Source organism: Phodopus roborovskii, unplaced genomic scaffold, assembly GCF_943737965.1.
Source record: "Phodopus roborovskii unplaced genomic scaffold, PHOROB, whole genome shotgun sequence".
NCBI lineage: Eukaryota > Metazoa > Chordata > Mammalia > Rodentia > Cricetidae > Phodopus > Phodopus roborovskii.
Genome location: NW_026125791.1, coordinates 246,018 through 260,174, shown reverse-complemented (window position 1 = coordinate 260,174; position 14,157 = coordinate 246,018). Strand labels below are relative to the sequence as shown.

Below are 14,157 nucleotides of genomic sequence, written 5' to 3'. Positions count from 1 at the left end.
TCACAGGATGGATCGCCCTTTAACCAACTCCATCATGACTCCAAGGTTGTTAGAGACCCTGATGGAGGCTGAGATCAGGATGGGTACATCATAAGGGAGAAGTGACTTTGTGAGAAAGGAAAAGGAAAGAGTACATTTTCCTATCCAATTAAGAGGAGGCAGATATGGTTTTGGAAGGTGAAAATTCAGAAGAGGCCCATGGTCTATGCCAAGCAGGGGAAAGGTCAAAGCAGGATATCTGGAAAAGCTTCCTTGGATGTCTTCATTCGGTGTTTGAATGAGTGACCCAAAAGGAAATGTAGTGCTCAAAAGCTAAGAATGTGACAGGCTGCATAAGGGTGTCATGACAGTCTGGAGGGGACTCCTCCAAGGTTAAGTTGAAGGTATTGGATTTTAGGATTTTAGTGAAAATATGGATAAGAATCAAATATCAGGTAGAGATAGAGATGGAGAGGGACAGAGGAAGACTGAGAGTGAGAAAAAGAAGGGCATGGGGAAGGAAAGTAAGGACAATGACCTCTTTCCTGGAAGCTGAGGGATCAGGCTTTGTTCTCCGATTGTTTGAAGGTCTGGCAGTTTGATTAGTCTAAGGAGTTCACCAGACTGTTGATTGGTTGGGCTTGGCAAAGCACATCTTTAATTCCAGCACTCTGGAGGCAGAGACAACTGGATCTCTGTGAGTTCTGTAACAATCTGGTCTACGTAGTAAGTTCCAGAACAGCCAGCACTACATAGAGAGGCCCTGACTTTAAAGAGAGTGTGCAGGTTAATATAGTGGAAGGGAGCAAGCGTAGTGAGTGTGCAGTTGTAGAGAGAGGAGTAGAAGCCACCAAGGGTGACATGGAAGGCCAGGCAAAAGACTTTTGGCATGGCCTCCTGAAGGGATGTTGAGGAGGTTGTAGGCAAGTAAGAAATCTATGGAAATTAATTGTAGTGGCCTGATTGCTCAAGTCTTTGCCTCAACTCCAGCCATCCTATGCACAAAGTCAATTTCATGGGTTTTCTACTGGGCGTGGTGCAGTTTCCATGTTGAGGAAAGCCAAGTAGATACAGGACAGGAAAGCCCTATCTGCTTCCAGGAACATGTGAACATAGTCCCAACATGAGAACATGGAGGAGTTATGGAATTTCACAGGAGTGGTGGGTAGTAAGACAGTCTGGTTGAGGTATGGAAGTAAGGACCCCTGTCTGAGGGGGAGAGAGGCTAGTAAGACCAGGGACAGAACCGGAAATGGATCAGAGAGGATGCCAACAGCCCTTCTTATCCTCCAGGATTCAGCTGAGGCATACCAAGCTGTGTCTTTTGGTGAGGTACCAGTAGGGCTCCTGAAATTCAAGCTCTGGTTGAGTTTCTGCCTGTGTGATGAGGTGAGGTGGGGAGAGGAGAGAAGTAATGTATGCAAAGGAGAGAGATAGTGGGGATTATCCTGCCCTAGACTGCTAGGACAACCCAGAAATAGGACATTCATTTCCACAGGGTGACAAAGCCTTAGTCTGTCTGGCGGCCTTTGCAGTGGATGACAGCATCCCTTTGGGGAAATATGGATGCTTTGGGAGGGGAAGCCTCTTATTGATGCTGGTTGTGGCCTTCAGTGTAAGGAAACGCAATTCTAATGCAATTCTAGGAGATGGAATGACTGATGCTATAGATATAGAGTCAGGATAGATGAGGACTGTAGAGTTCCAGGCTTAGAGTAGGACCCTGGTGAGTGCAATGAACTCTGTCTGCTAAGGCGTGGTCTTAGGAAGGAGGAAGCTTGCCTCCTACACAAACTGAGAATGGAAGCAGTTGAGATTCTCATGATAGCACTCAACAATGGGAACCCAACAAGAGGGTCCTTGGGGGTGCTACAATCAATCAACTTATCCAGGGTCCCAGGAATGGGAGTGGTATTGAGCTGCTGAAAACTCTTATCTACTGTCTTGAAGTAATTGTGAGGTGTGTGTGAGTCACAAGCAGGGTGCTGTCTGTAGCTGGGAGCAGAGTGTCAGGGATACTGAAGGGCAGGGCTGTACAGAGACTGCAGGGTAGAGAAAGCGCATGTGACAAGACTTGAGGCAAAGGGAGGAAATAGAGGAGAGGACAGGAAAAACCAGATTGATGAAAGATAGTTTGAAGGCTGTGGGAACAGCAGAGGCATAAAGTGCCAGCTCTGATGTTATGGCATCAGTTTGTTTAGAGAAATAGGATACAGGTTGGAACTAATTACAGCAGTTGAGCTAGATGAACTAAGAACTGGTTACAGATGTTGTGGAAGTAAAAGTGAAAAGCCCATGGTGAAGAAAGCACCTTGAGATTAAAAGAGTGAAGTGAGTTTTTGATGGTGTTGGGAAGGGTGAAAAGTGTGGGAATAAGGGAGAGAGACCATTGGGTACATGGGAACAACTTAACAGTTGCTCCACGTGAAGGTCCTTTATGGAGTGATAAGAATCCTTGGATTTAAGGGCTGGCTGCAAGGGTAATAGTATTTGTCACGAAGGAATACTGGAAATGAGGCTGCCCAACACAAGGAGGCAAAGGATGATGTGTTTGAGTCTCCATAGTCCTACAGGAGAAAAATGGGTATTGGTGTATTGAAATATACTGAGGAAGTGTCTTTGAGGGAGGTGTGCACCAGTTGGTGGTGTCGGGCAATTATTTGGACAACTTGTATCCGATACAATGTATGTAGTGTGCCTGAGAAAAACGTCAAGAAGAAAAGACAAGGACACATTTATTTCAGTTAAACCTGAGGGCTCTAGTCAGAAGAAGACAATGGTAGAGCCAGCTTGTCTTATACAGGCTGGAGTTTATAGGTGACAGGATAGTCATTGGGCTGGCCATTTTCTGGTGGGGCAGTATGGCCTTCTCAGTTAGATGGGATGGTGTGTCAAACTAGGATTTGTAGGAATGATATTAGTGGTTTTGACTTTTGGGAAATTGAAAACTGTTAGCGGCATGAAAGAAGGAGCTAATATGGTTGTTTAAACAAGACCTGCACTATGATACTAGTTGACATGCCAACATAGATGAGGAAAATGCCATAGGCCACACACCTAGATGAAGAGCTACAGGCAACTAAAGACTGCTGTGAGAGGGTGAGTCACTCTTCTCCAGGGATGAGATCCCAAATACGTCATGCAATCACAAATGGTCAGCATTAAACACACACACACAAAAAAAAAAAAAAACATTAAACGGACTCAGAAGTTGCATTTATGAGCTTGTGTATGTGTGTGTAGCAATAATAAACAATCAGAGGCCATGGATTTTAAAGGAATGGAGCATAGGAGGGGCTGGAGAGAGGAGATGGAGCAGGAATTTGTGACTATATTTTAATTAAACAAAAAGGAGCTCTTCAGGTTGGAATTGGATAGCTTCAAAATAAGATGGCTGTGCTTTTGCTCTCTACGTGACAGTTATTACAGTTACAGAATCTTAATTCCAAACTAATAATTCCAGAAACCGTGCCCCTCTGCCTGTCTTATTCCTCAAAGCCAGTTCTGGCATAAATGTTTCCCATATACCAACTAGAAGTGATCCGTTCTCTCTCTCTCTCTCTCTCTCTCTCTCTCTCTCTCTCTCTCTCTCTCTCTCGCTCTCTCGCTCTCTCGCTCTCTCGCTCTCTCTCTCTCTCTCCTCTGAACAACTGGAATTATAATATATGTAAGTTAAAATTTTGCTGGGAAGCACAAACTTAAAATAATTTGAAATGTGCTCTCTGTAAAATTTAAGCCATCACAATATCATCGGACTTATGTGAGCCTTAATAGTAAGCCACTCACCTAGCATATACAAAGGCCCTGTGTTACATACTCAGCACTACCCAGTGCTACCAAAAGGAAAGAAAGCAGGCAAAGCTGAACATGGTAGTTCACAGTTAGAAGCTCAACACTGGGGAGATGGAGGCAGTAGGATCACAAGTTCCAGGTTAGCCTAGGCTAACTGATGTCCTTTCCCAGAAGGAAAAAAAAAAAGAATTAAGAACTCAGTTTTTAAATATTGCTGAGTTGGACAAAGAGTGGAAGGAAAAGTGAGCTTTTTGTAAGCAACTTATCACTGGGTCTTATTTTCAGCCAATCGCGCCATTGTCCTTTTTTTGTTGTTGTTGTTGTTGTTGTTGTTTTATTTGGGGGGGGGGTGTTTGTCTGTGTAGACCTGACTGGCCTGGAACTTGCTGTGTAGACTATGGTAGCCAACAAAATGAAATAGTGGTAAATTTTACCTGCTCAAAATTTAAAACTTTTCTACCCTCTAAAAAACATGAAAGGTGAACCTACAGGCTGAGAGATGTTTGCAATATACATATCTTGCAAATGACTAGCACCTAAAATATATAAAGAACTCTCAAAACTCAGGAGTTATTTCAGATAACTCTGCTGGAATTTTTATAGATTAATAACTGGAGAAAACATACATATGGCTAATGAGCACATGCAAAGATGTTTAGCATTGTTTACTATTGGGGAAATACACAAGGAAATTCCATTCCCTATTTTCTAGAATGCCTAAACTGAAGAAAAATGCTAACACCAAAAGCTGTCAAAGACTTAAAGAAACTGACCACTCATACTTTACTGATGAGAAAGAATTATAGGCTTTCCAAAAGAGAGCATAGTAATATCTTACATTTATTTATAGAAGTCAAAAACTAAAAACAGGTCAAACATCTTTCAACAGATGCGTGGTTAAATAAACTATGATACACCGATACTGTGCCACACTATTCAGTAATAAAAATGAACAAAGTATTACTATATACAATAGCAGAGATCAGTCCAGAGAATTACAGTAACTAAAAGCTGAGCCTACATCGTTATGTGTTGCATTATTCAATTTATATAATATTCTCGAAATGACAAAAATGTAGTAATAATGGCAACTGGTTTCCAGAAGTTAGAAGATAGGCAGAGTAAAAAGATACTATGGCTGTAAGAGGAGCACATGGAATCCTCTGATAAACGTCTTTGAAGTGTCCATGGTCACTGACTAAAACTTAGTTACACACACAAATAAGTGCCTACAATTCTGAATAACACCAGTGGGTTTTATCAATGGTAGTTTCCTGGTTGTAGTACTGAGCTGTAACTATTGAAAATATTGTCTCCAGAGGAAAGTAGGTACAGGATATATGTTTATTGTTAATGATCTCAATATAAAAAATAATGCTTTCTCGAGATGAGTGAAACTGATTGACTGGATGGGAATGTAACAGAGACAGAAACTCAAGCATGAAGAATGGAGGAAAGCTTAATGATGTAGTTGATGAGTCTTGTGGAGGTGTAATTTTCCTAAAATATTCGTATTAACACTCCTGACTTTCCTTCCCCGGTGTGCACTCTTTACTTTCCTAAAGATGCAGTCTGCAAATTGCAACATGTATTTCTGCAACATAGAACGAAATTATTAGACTATGAGTTTAGGATGCACATTGTTATACAACAAAATGGTTCATGAATAGAAAATCATTAAAAAGAATTGCTAATAAACTGTACATTTTTTTCAGGCTGTAAATATAGTTGGGGTTGGAATGTTTGGAGGAACTGGAAAAGTAACTACACCAGGAACTGTACCCGCCATAGTTCCAATGCTACAAGAAGTTGAAGATAAAGTGCCTGCCAAATTGTCATCATCCTGCATAGCTATCCAATGGGAAGAACCAGACTGTCATGGCTCTCCAATCACCGGATATAACATCGAATATGGAGATAAAAAAATCTTGACTGTTGATAGAGTAACAGAGTATGTTCTAAAAAATCTGCAGCCTAATACTACATACAGGTAAATCACTCATATCTTATTTTGGGTCAATGGAAAAAAGGTTGAGAATTTTGAGCAGATCTGCATTTATGTATTTAATATACTTCAGATTCCTTTTGAAAAGAGTTCTGTTTCACTGGTGAAATTTGATATTAGTAACAGCCATTTCTGCTTCTCATCAGTAATTTTCAGTAATAGTTCTATCTTGGAAACTTGTCCTATAATTAATACAATAGTCCTTCTATAGAGAGATATAATGGATTGGTTTATATAAAAAAGTATTTCCTTTACTAAATATAAATTCATAATTTTATTTTTACCATTAGAATCAGAATTCAAGCTATCAATCATTACGGACTAAGCCCTTTCAGCCCACCAATAAGAAGTAAAACCAAACCACTACCCCCAGAGCCTCCACTGCTTCATTGTGTAGTCTGTGGACACCAGAGTCTCAGACTGAAATGGGGCAATGCCTCAAGCAAAAAGTCATTTGCCAATTTTATAAGCTACAACTTATTAATGGAAGATCGATCTGGCAGGTAACTACTTTTACCATTTCATATCTACTCTTCACACACACACGTCTTAATCTGAAGTAGTTTCAGTGAACTAAGTAGGCATGGAAGCAGCCCATTGCTGGGTGAGACATAATACTTTCAATTATTTTTCATGATTAAGCTGTGTTTTCTCTTCTTCCTAACCACCTTTTCCTTTACCTGGTGCATTGTATGTACCAGAGAACAGAAGTTACAAGAGAAAAAGAGAGAGCCCAGTGCCTTGACAGTCTATGATCTTGTGACTTCATTTCTTTTTTACTTTTTGGAGTTTTTTTTTTTCTTCTCTCTGGCTTATTTTTAGTTTCTTGGGCTCAACTATTGATTATAATATTGCTTCCCTGATTTTTATCTTTTTCTTCTCAGATTTTCTGTCATTTACCATGGGCCTGATCTGACTCACAAAGTGCAAAAACTGAGTGAATATACACAGTACAAGTTTAAAATCCAGGCATGTAATGAAGCTGGTGAGGGGCCCCAGTCTGATGTCTACACTTTCACTACAACAAAAACCCCACCTGCTGCGCTTAAAGGTAAATGGTGCACACAGACACTGAACGTTTTATTAGAGCTTCTTCAGCCCATATAGAAAATTGAGCAGTAATCAGAAGTAGGAAGAGAGAGTAGGGAAGCGAGATGAACAGCAAATGGAGGAATTAACCAAAACTAAAAATATATGACATAAGGAAACCTGCTACTTTGTTTGCTGACTTTAAAAATTAAATTAAGTCTTGGGGCTAGGGAGATGGCTCAGTGGTTAGGAGCACTGGATGCTCTGCCAGATGACCAGAGTTTGATTCCCAATGCCTATGTGGCAGCTCACAACTGTCTCTAACTACAGCCCAGGGGGTCCAATGCCCTCTTCAAGCCTCCACAGGTACCAGGCCCACACATAATGCAGCCATACATATATGCAAGTAAAGCATTCACATATGTAAAATAAATAAATTAATTAAAATTTAAATTAAACTAAATCTTATAAAAAATAGTAGTTGTAATTTTTAAAATTCACTAATAGAATACCCAAAAAGTAGTGCTTAATTGTATTGTGTTTTTAAGGAGCAATGAAAAGATTTATTAAGACTTCAGGCCTGGTGATGGTGTCACACACCTTTAATCCCAACACTTGGGAAGCAGAGGCAGGCAGATCTCCGAATTCAAAGTCAGCATGGTCTACATAGTGAGTTACAGAACAGAGAGAAACCCTGTCTCAAAGAAGCATTTAAAAAAAGATTAATAAGACTTCCACAATCTATATTTTCTTTCAAATATCTTAGAGATCATCTAATTCCACCACTATCCCATTAAAAAGTAAAACATGGAGCTGAAGAGATGCCTCAAAGTTAGGAGTACTTGTTGCTCTTTTTCAAGGACCCAGGTTATGCTCCCAGCACCGGTGATTCACAACCATCCATAACTCTAGTTCTAGGGAATCTGATGCCTACATGTAGGCAAAACACAGGCTCCTGATTTCCATAATGATGTGCCTTCCACATTGTCATATCCATTCATTGTTAAACTTTATATTTTCTCAAATGGTGCTATGAAACAATTATCAGGTGTACCTATACTGATGAAAGCTAAACTAATATGTAAACTTTAATACGTTTATTTCTAAAACTATTAATATACTGTCCTCATCAGTGTCATGGGGTATCCACCAGAGAAGACTACTCAGTGTTTAAGCCAATAGAAAGTTTTTATTAGTGGGCCCAAAGCTACACTAGGTGTTTGGAATCCCACTGGAGCACTGAGTCTTTCTCTGGGTGAGCTTTTAAGCACAAAACCATGTTCTGGGTTGACAAACTTCATTTAAAAGTAACAGTAGCCAGGAGCAGAACGTTAGCAGCCAAAAACCAAGGCTAGTACTTTTAGAGACTTTCCCAAAACTATGGACTTTGGTGGATTAGGCCTTTGTTTTAGTGGCAGGTGGTGCTGTCTGAGTTTTACAGCCTGAATGCACTCCCATGATGGAGTCAGTTGTGCTAAGGTCTTGGGGCCTGTTACAATCAGAACAATAAAATGTTCCTAACAATGAGTCCAAGTTCACAGGTTTCAGAACCTCAGGTTTGAGGATTATGTTTCCTCTCCCAGTTGTGATGTTTGGCTGATCCAGTCTTCTTCCTACATAAGGTTAATCACTATTTTTATTTCTTTTATGCACATTGGTGTTTTCCCTAAATGTGTACCTGTGTGAGGGTGTCAGACCCCTGGAACTGGAATAACAGATATTTGTAAGCTGCCATGTAGGTGTGAAACATTGAACCTGGGTCCTCTGGAAGCGCAGCCTGTGCTGTTAATTGCTGAGCCCATCTCTCTAGCCCCCAAGTTTAACCACTAATATGAAATCATTCTTCTTTAGTGTAATGCTGCCTGAAGCACATTCAAATTAAATTAATTGTGCTTTGATGACAATAATGCTTTCCTTTCCTGACTACTGTCCCTATATATTTAAGCCCCATTGTGCTAAAATGTAGAGACTAGTGATATGAAATAGAGTCCTCTTCTCCCTAACTCACACAATGGCTGAACTCCTAAAATAAAGTTGCTTATCCATATGAAAATGTTTCTAGCCGAGCGGTGGTGGCACACACCTTTAATCCCAAGCACTCAGGAGACCCGAGGCAGCCAGATCTACAGAGCTAGTTCCAGGACAGCTAGGACTGTTACACAGAAAAATCTCTTTCAAAGAAAAATAAAATGTTTCTAAATGTACAACACACCATATAAACACAATGCAGATAATTCTAGAAGGAAAAATTAAAATGTATAAAATATGAATAGAAAATCTAAGTATGCATTATTAATTTATAACTTTGTTAAGGTTTTGTTAAAATAATGATGCCTGATGGTATAACAAAAGTAATTTCAATAATAAGTATAGTTCTGTTGGGTATGGTAGTGTGCACCTTTAATGCCAGCACAGGTTGGGCAGAGGCAGGTGAACATCTGTGACTCCAAGGTCAATCTGATCTTCATAGCAAGTTCCAGGCCAGCCACAACTACAAAGGGAGACCATCTCTCAAGATACATAAATAGCTATTTAAGTATGGTCACATATTTCTCACATTAGGTCTACATGTGCTTGTAATGATTGTAGTTATGAATCATTTCAATGTATTCAGCATCATTTAGAAAAAAAATTAGAACCTTCTAATGTAATTTCCATTTTCCAGCACCTAAATTGCATCCACTGAATAATAACAGTTGTGAGATCAAATGGGCTTCCTTGGAGCCAGTTAAAGGTGATCCCATCATTTACTGTCTTCAAGTCATCAGTGGAAAGAAAGCTGAACAGGTATATTCTTTCAAATTTAGTCTTTAACATTCTGCCAGGCATGGTAGGACATGTCTGTAGCTTCAGCATTTGAGGGGCAAATGCAGGAGGATCAAGGTTACTCTTTGATTACATAGCAAGTTTGAGGGTAACCTGGGCTCTATGAAGCCTTGTTTAAAAAAAAAAAAGTATGGCAGTGCAGGGGTCACACATCTTTAATCCTAGCAATTGGGATGCAGAGACAGGCAGATCTCTGAGTTCTAGGTCACCCTGGTCTATATAGCAAGTTCCGAGACAACCAGGGCTACGAAGAGAAACCCTGTCTTAAAAAAAGAAAGAGAGGGGGAAGGGAAAAGGGAAGAGAGGGGAGGGGAGGAAGGGAAGGGAAGGGAAGGGAAAGGAAGGAAAGGGAAGGAAAGGGAAGGGAAGGAAAGGAAAGGAAAGGAAAGGAAAGGAAAGGAAAGGAAAGGAAAGGAAAGGAAAGGAAAGGAAAGGAAAGGGAAAATGTAGTTCTGTGTCCAGCTGAGGTTAGTACTTTTTGGCGGGGAGTGTGTTATTTTTAAAGGTGTTTAAAGTAACTAAATCTTAGTTCAAAGCTCTATCTCATCTGTAACATTTGTGTACATAATCTTTATTTGGAGAAACTAGCTTATTCTTTTAATTGGCTCATTACCATTGAATTGTTTAGTATTTCTTGATTCCACTGGCTACAGTCCATGATTCAAATCCATACATAAAGTACTTAACTTGAATGTCATAGGGTTTTACTATGCTTTATTGGACAAAATTATCTAATCAATACTAAGTCCCCTCAGAACATTAGAAACATTGAATAAAATTTTACTTTTGTTGTGAACATGTTCATGAAACTAATGAATGTTTATTTTTCTTGTTGTAAAAACTATATGATATAGTTTTAATTGGAAAAAATATATAATTTTCATTCGATCCCTTTTCTTTTAGATTTACAAAGGACCGAACACTACCTTTTCCTTTTCCAACTATCTTGCAAATTCAAGATATCGCTTCAAAGTCTGTGCCGGACGCCAGTATGAAAATTCTGATGGTGTGCAAGAGCTGTGGGGCCCATATAGCCCCAGCACACTTTTCTCAACTTACAAGCATCAGTCTGGGCATGGCAAAGGCGGAGGAGGTAAAGGAAAAGGCAACCACAATGACAGAGATGAAAAGTACAAGACAGAAATGAGTGATGATACCTTTGTTCTAATCCTTCTGATAGGATTTGCACTTATTGCCATTTTGTGTGCTGTTGCAATTCAGTACTTTCTGATCAACTAGTCTATTCTTTTAGGAAGTAGGAAAGCACATTACACCAAACTTAGAAAACCTTAGATACATCTTAACTAATACTTAAAAATAAAGCTTATTGGTAGAAACTAATAATGGCAAAAAGGACTGCTTAATAGCTAAGAACTTTTAATGTGACAGTAGAAGATATTTTAAAGGAAATAGGTATACTTTGAACTCCATCCTTTTTCAGCAAAACATTACATTGTACCATTTGTTGAAACTATTTCCTACCTTATCTTTTCAAGTCAACCTTTTCCAAAATTTTAGGGACTATAAGATAACATCAGTGTTTTGGAATTTTATTTGGAATAAAATGAGAAATATCTCTTCTATATGTCCAGTTAACATCCATATGAAGAAATAAAAAGTATCTACCAAACTTTTGTGCTCTAATTTGTTCAAAATATTGTAATCGCTGATTGGTTTTTACCCTGATAAATACTTGATATATTAGCGTTCTCTAAAGAAACAGAACTGACAGTGTGAATATGCATACTAACATACTAAAGGGGGATTTATTGGATGCTCTGACATGATGTGGTCCATATAGTCCAACAATGGCTGCCTCACAACAGAAAGGCCAAGAATCAGTAGTTGTGTCATCCATAAGGTTGAATGTCTCAGCAGTCCCAGTCTGGTGCTGGAGTCCTGGAGGATTCCTGGAGAGCTACTGGTTTTCAAACTGCATTGGAATCCTGAAGAAGTTGGATTTACTACTGGCCATCACAACAGGATAGATGAACTTACCAGGGAGAGTGGAGAAAAGCAGGCAGATAACAACACTTCCTTCTTCTGTGTACTTTGATGTGGCTACCACCAGGAGGTATGGCCCAGATTTATGGTTGGTCTTTCTGCTTCAAATAATCCAATTAGGAAAACCCCTCACAGGAGTACCAAGGAGCATGGTTTGAGCTGAGTCTAGGTGCAGCCATGTTGACAACCAAGATTAGCCATCATGCATTGATAGTGGGGAAATAGTAATTTATAGCACTTTACTGTGATAGGAAATAGGGAAATGGAGATAAGGACATGGAGAACCATTCTATAGCACTGTAAGCTCATTAAAATACACTCCTCTGTATGAGATATTCACCTGTTTGTGGAGGCAGGTGCGGACAGAGTAAATATCTCACTACACCCCTCTTATTGGTATTGTCAAACATTGTATACACACACAGTCACCCATATGCACTTGTACGCAGCATATTATGATTATTATCTCTCACAATAAATAGAGTCACATTCATTTCTAGTTACACATGAAGCATCTTACCTCAGTTCCCACAGTTCAACCTCTAGGAGCTTTCCCAAAATCTATCAAGAAACTTACTACCCTCACTGTCTTAGTTAAGGTTTCTGTTGCTATGAAGTGACACCATGACCATGGCAGCATTCAGGCAGACATGGTGCTGGAACAGGAGCTGAGACTCCTTACATCTTGATCTGAAGGCAACAGGAAGTGAACGGAGACCTGGGAGTGGCTTGAGCATATATGAAATCTCAAAACCTGCCTCCACAGTGACACACTTCCTCCAACAAAGCCACACTTCCTAATAGTACCACTCCCTTTGGGGACCATTTTCTTTCAAACCACCACACTCACTGAAAATGTTTAAATGCTATCTCCTATTTCAGTAGTTTTATTAATGTTTTAAAACAGTATTTAAATTCAGCATGAAGATGTACATCACTGACAACTTGTTCATATTCTATGACGTATCCTTTTACTGGGCACTGATAAGTGATATAAATTATATTATAAAAGTATCAGGACATGTTGTTAGTCATTGGCTCAATCTTGCTTCTCTGTAAGCACTGTGACAGGTAGCATTTTGTTTTCACTGAGCAAGTAGCTATTGGTCCAGATGACAATTACAACAAATCCAGTTCCATGTGCATTCCACTTGATTTCCTAAATCCTTGCAATAAATTAGACATTAGAGAAGAAATGAGTATTAAACAGTATTACAGAACTATCTACAGTAAGTGCCCATTGATTAAGACATTGTTGCTGATAGAGGCAGAGATCCACAGACAAGCACTGGGCTGTTGCTGGTCTGTAAACGAAACACTGAAGGAAGCAAAAGGAAAGAGTTGCCTGAGGTGCCCATCCCTCGCCTCCTTGCAGCTCAGCTAAAGACACCTCCCACTTGGGAAAGAATTAGGTCCAGACTTTAGAAGAAAGGGAGAAGGGATTGTACAAGCCAGGGGAATCATGATGGAGGTATCCTCAGAGACAGCTGACTGGACTAACCTGACTCACAGGAGCTCGTGGACACTGGACCAACAGTCAGGAAATCTGCATGAGACAACCTCGCCCCTCTGCATGTGTAGCTCGGTCTCTTAGTAAGGCTTCTAACAGTGAGAGCAAGACCTCTGCCTGGCACGTGGCTAGCTTTTGGTAACATGTTCCCCATGCTGGATTACCTTGCCCCACCTCAAGTAAGGGGAGAAGCATGGCCCTTGATGTGCCATGCTTTGTGCAAGCCCATGGGAAGCCTACATCTTTCTGAATGGAGGTGGAGGAAAGGTGGCTGGTGAGGGGGGTAGATGGGAAAGGAAAGGGGACGAGAAGAGAGCAGCGAGGGGAAACTGGTTGGTATGTAAAATAAATGAAAAAGTGTTATTTTAAAATATTTTTTAAAATGTTGCTTATGATAGGTACATAATTGAATTTTCCTCAGCCATGAAGAAACACAAGATCCTGTCATTTGTAGCAGAATTGTCAGAACTGAACGGCTGTCTATTAATTGAAATAAGCCAGACACAGAAAGAGAAATATGTTGCTCATACACAAAAACCTGAAGAAGTCAGACTATAGAGTACTAGAAGTTAGGAAGGGGAGGAGAAAGAAAGATAGAGGTTGGTTAAGGGGTATTGGAAACCAGACAGAAGTAACAATTCATAGTTTTCCACACCATAATGGACTAAATCATAGTCATAACATTATGAAGAATTACAAGAGAGATGCTCAAAGGCTATAAACATAAAGAAAAATCAGGCCAATAAGGAACCTCAAAACATTAACTGTCAAACAGATAATGGCAGTTTGAGCAATGCTTGCTGTATATATGTGTTAAAATATTACACTGTACTCTTTAATATACATGCAATTATTAAGTGCTAATAAAGTGAAATAGCAATTGAAAGTATTCAAGTGAAACAGTGAATTACATTACAGGTTTCGCAGAAAGATGGCAACTGAGTGAGATGGCTTAGTGGTCATCTCCTCCGAAGGCACTAATTTAAACAGTGATCCATGCACTTATTTGCAC

The 14,157-nt window shown here is 39.7% G+C and overlaps 1 protein-coding gene across 1 annotated transcript in view; it reads left to right on the top strand.

Moving 5' to 3' along the window:
• Window positions 1-11,261, top strand: part of LOC127217670 (fibronectin type III domain containing protein 3C1) — a 66,330-nt gene extending 55,069 nt beyond the window's left edge. The window contains exons 23-27 of the mRNA XM_051178657.1: window positions 5,487-5,761; window positions 6,067-6,279; window positions 6,661-6,827; window positions 9,471-9,592; window positions 10,535-11,261. Of these exons, the coding sequence (XP_051034614.1) occupies window positions 5,487-5,761; window positions 6,067-6,279; window positions 6,661-6,827; window positions 9,471-9,592; window positions 10,535-10,870 (1,113 nt within the window). The 3' untranslated portion in view covers window positions 10,871-11,261. The remainder of the gene's footprint in view (window positions 1-5,486; window positions 5,762-6,066; window positions 6,280-6,660; window positions 6,828-9,470; window positions 9,593-10,534) is intronic.
• The last annotated feature ends 2,896 nt before the right edge of the window (window positions 11,262-14,157 follow it).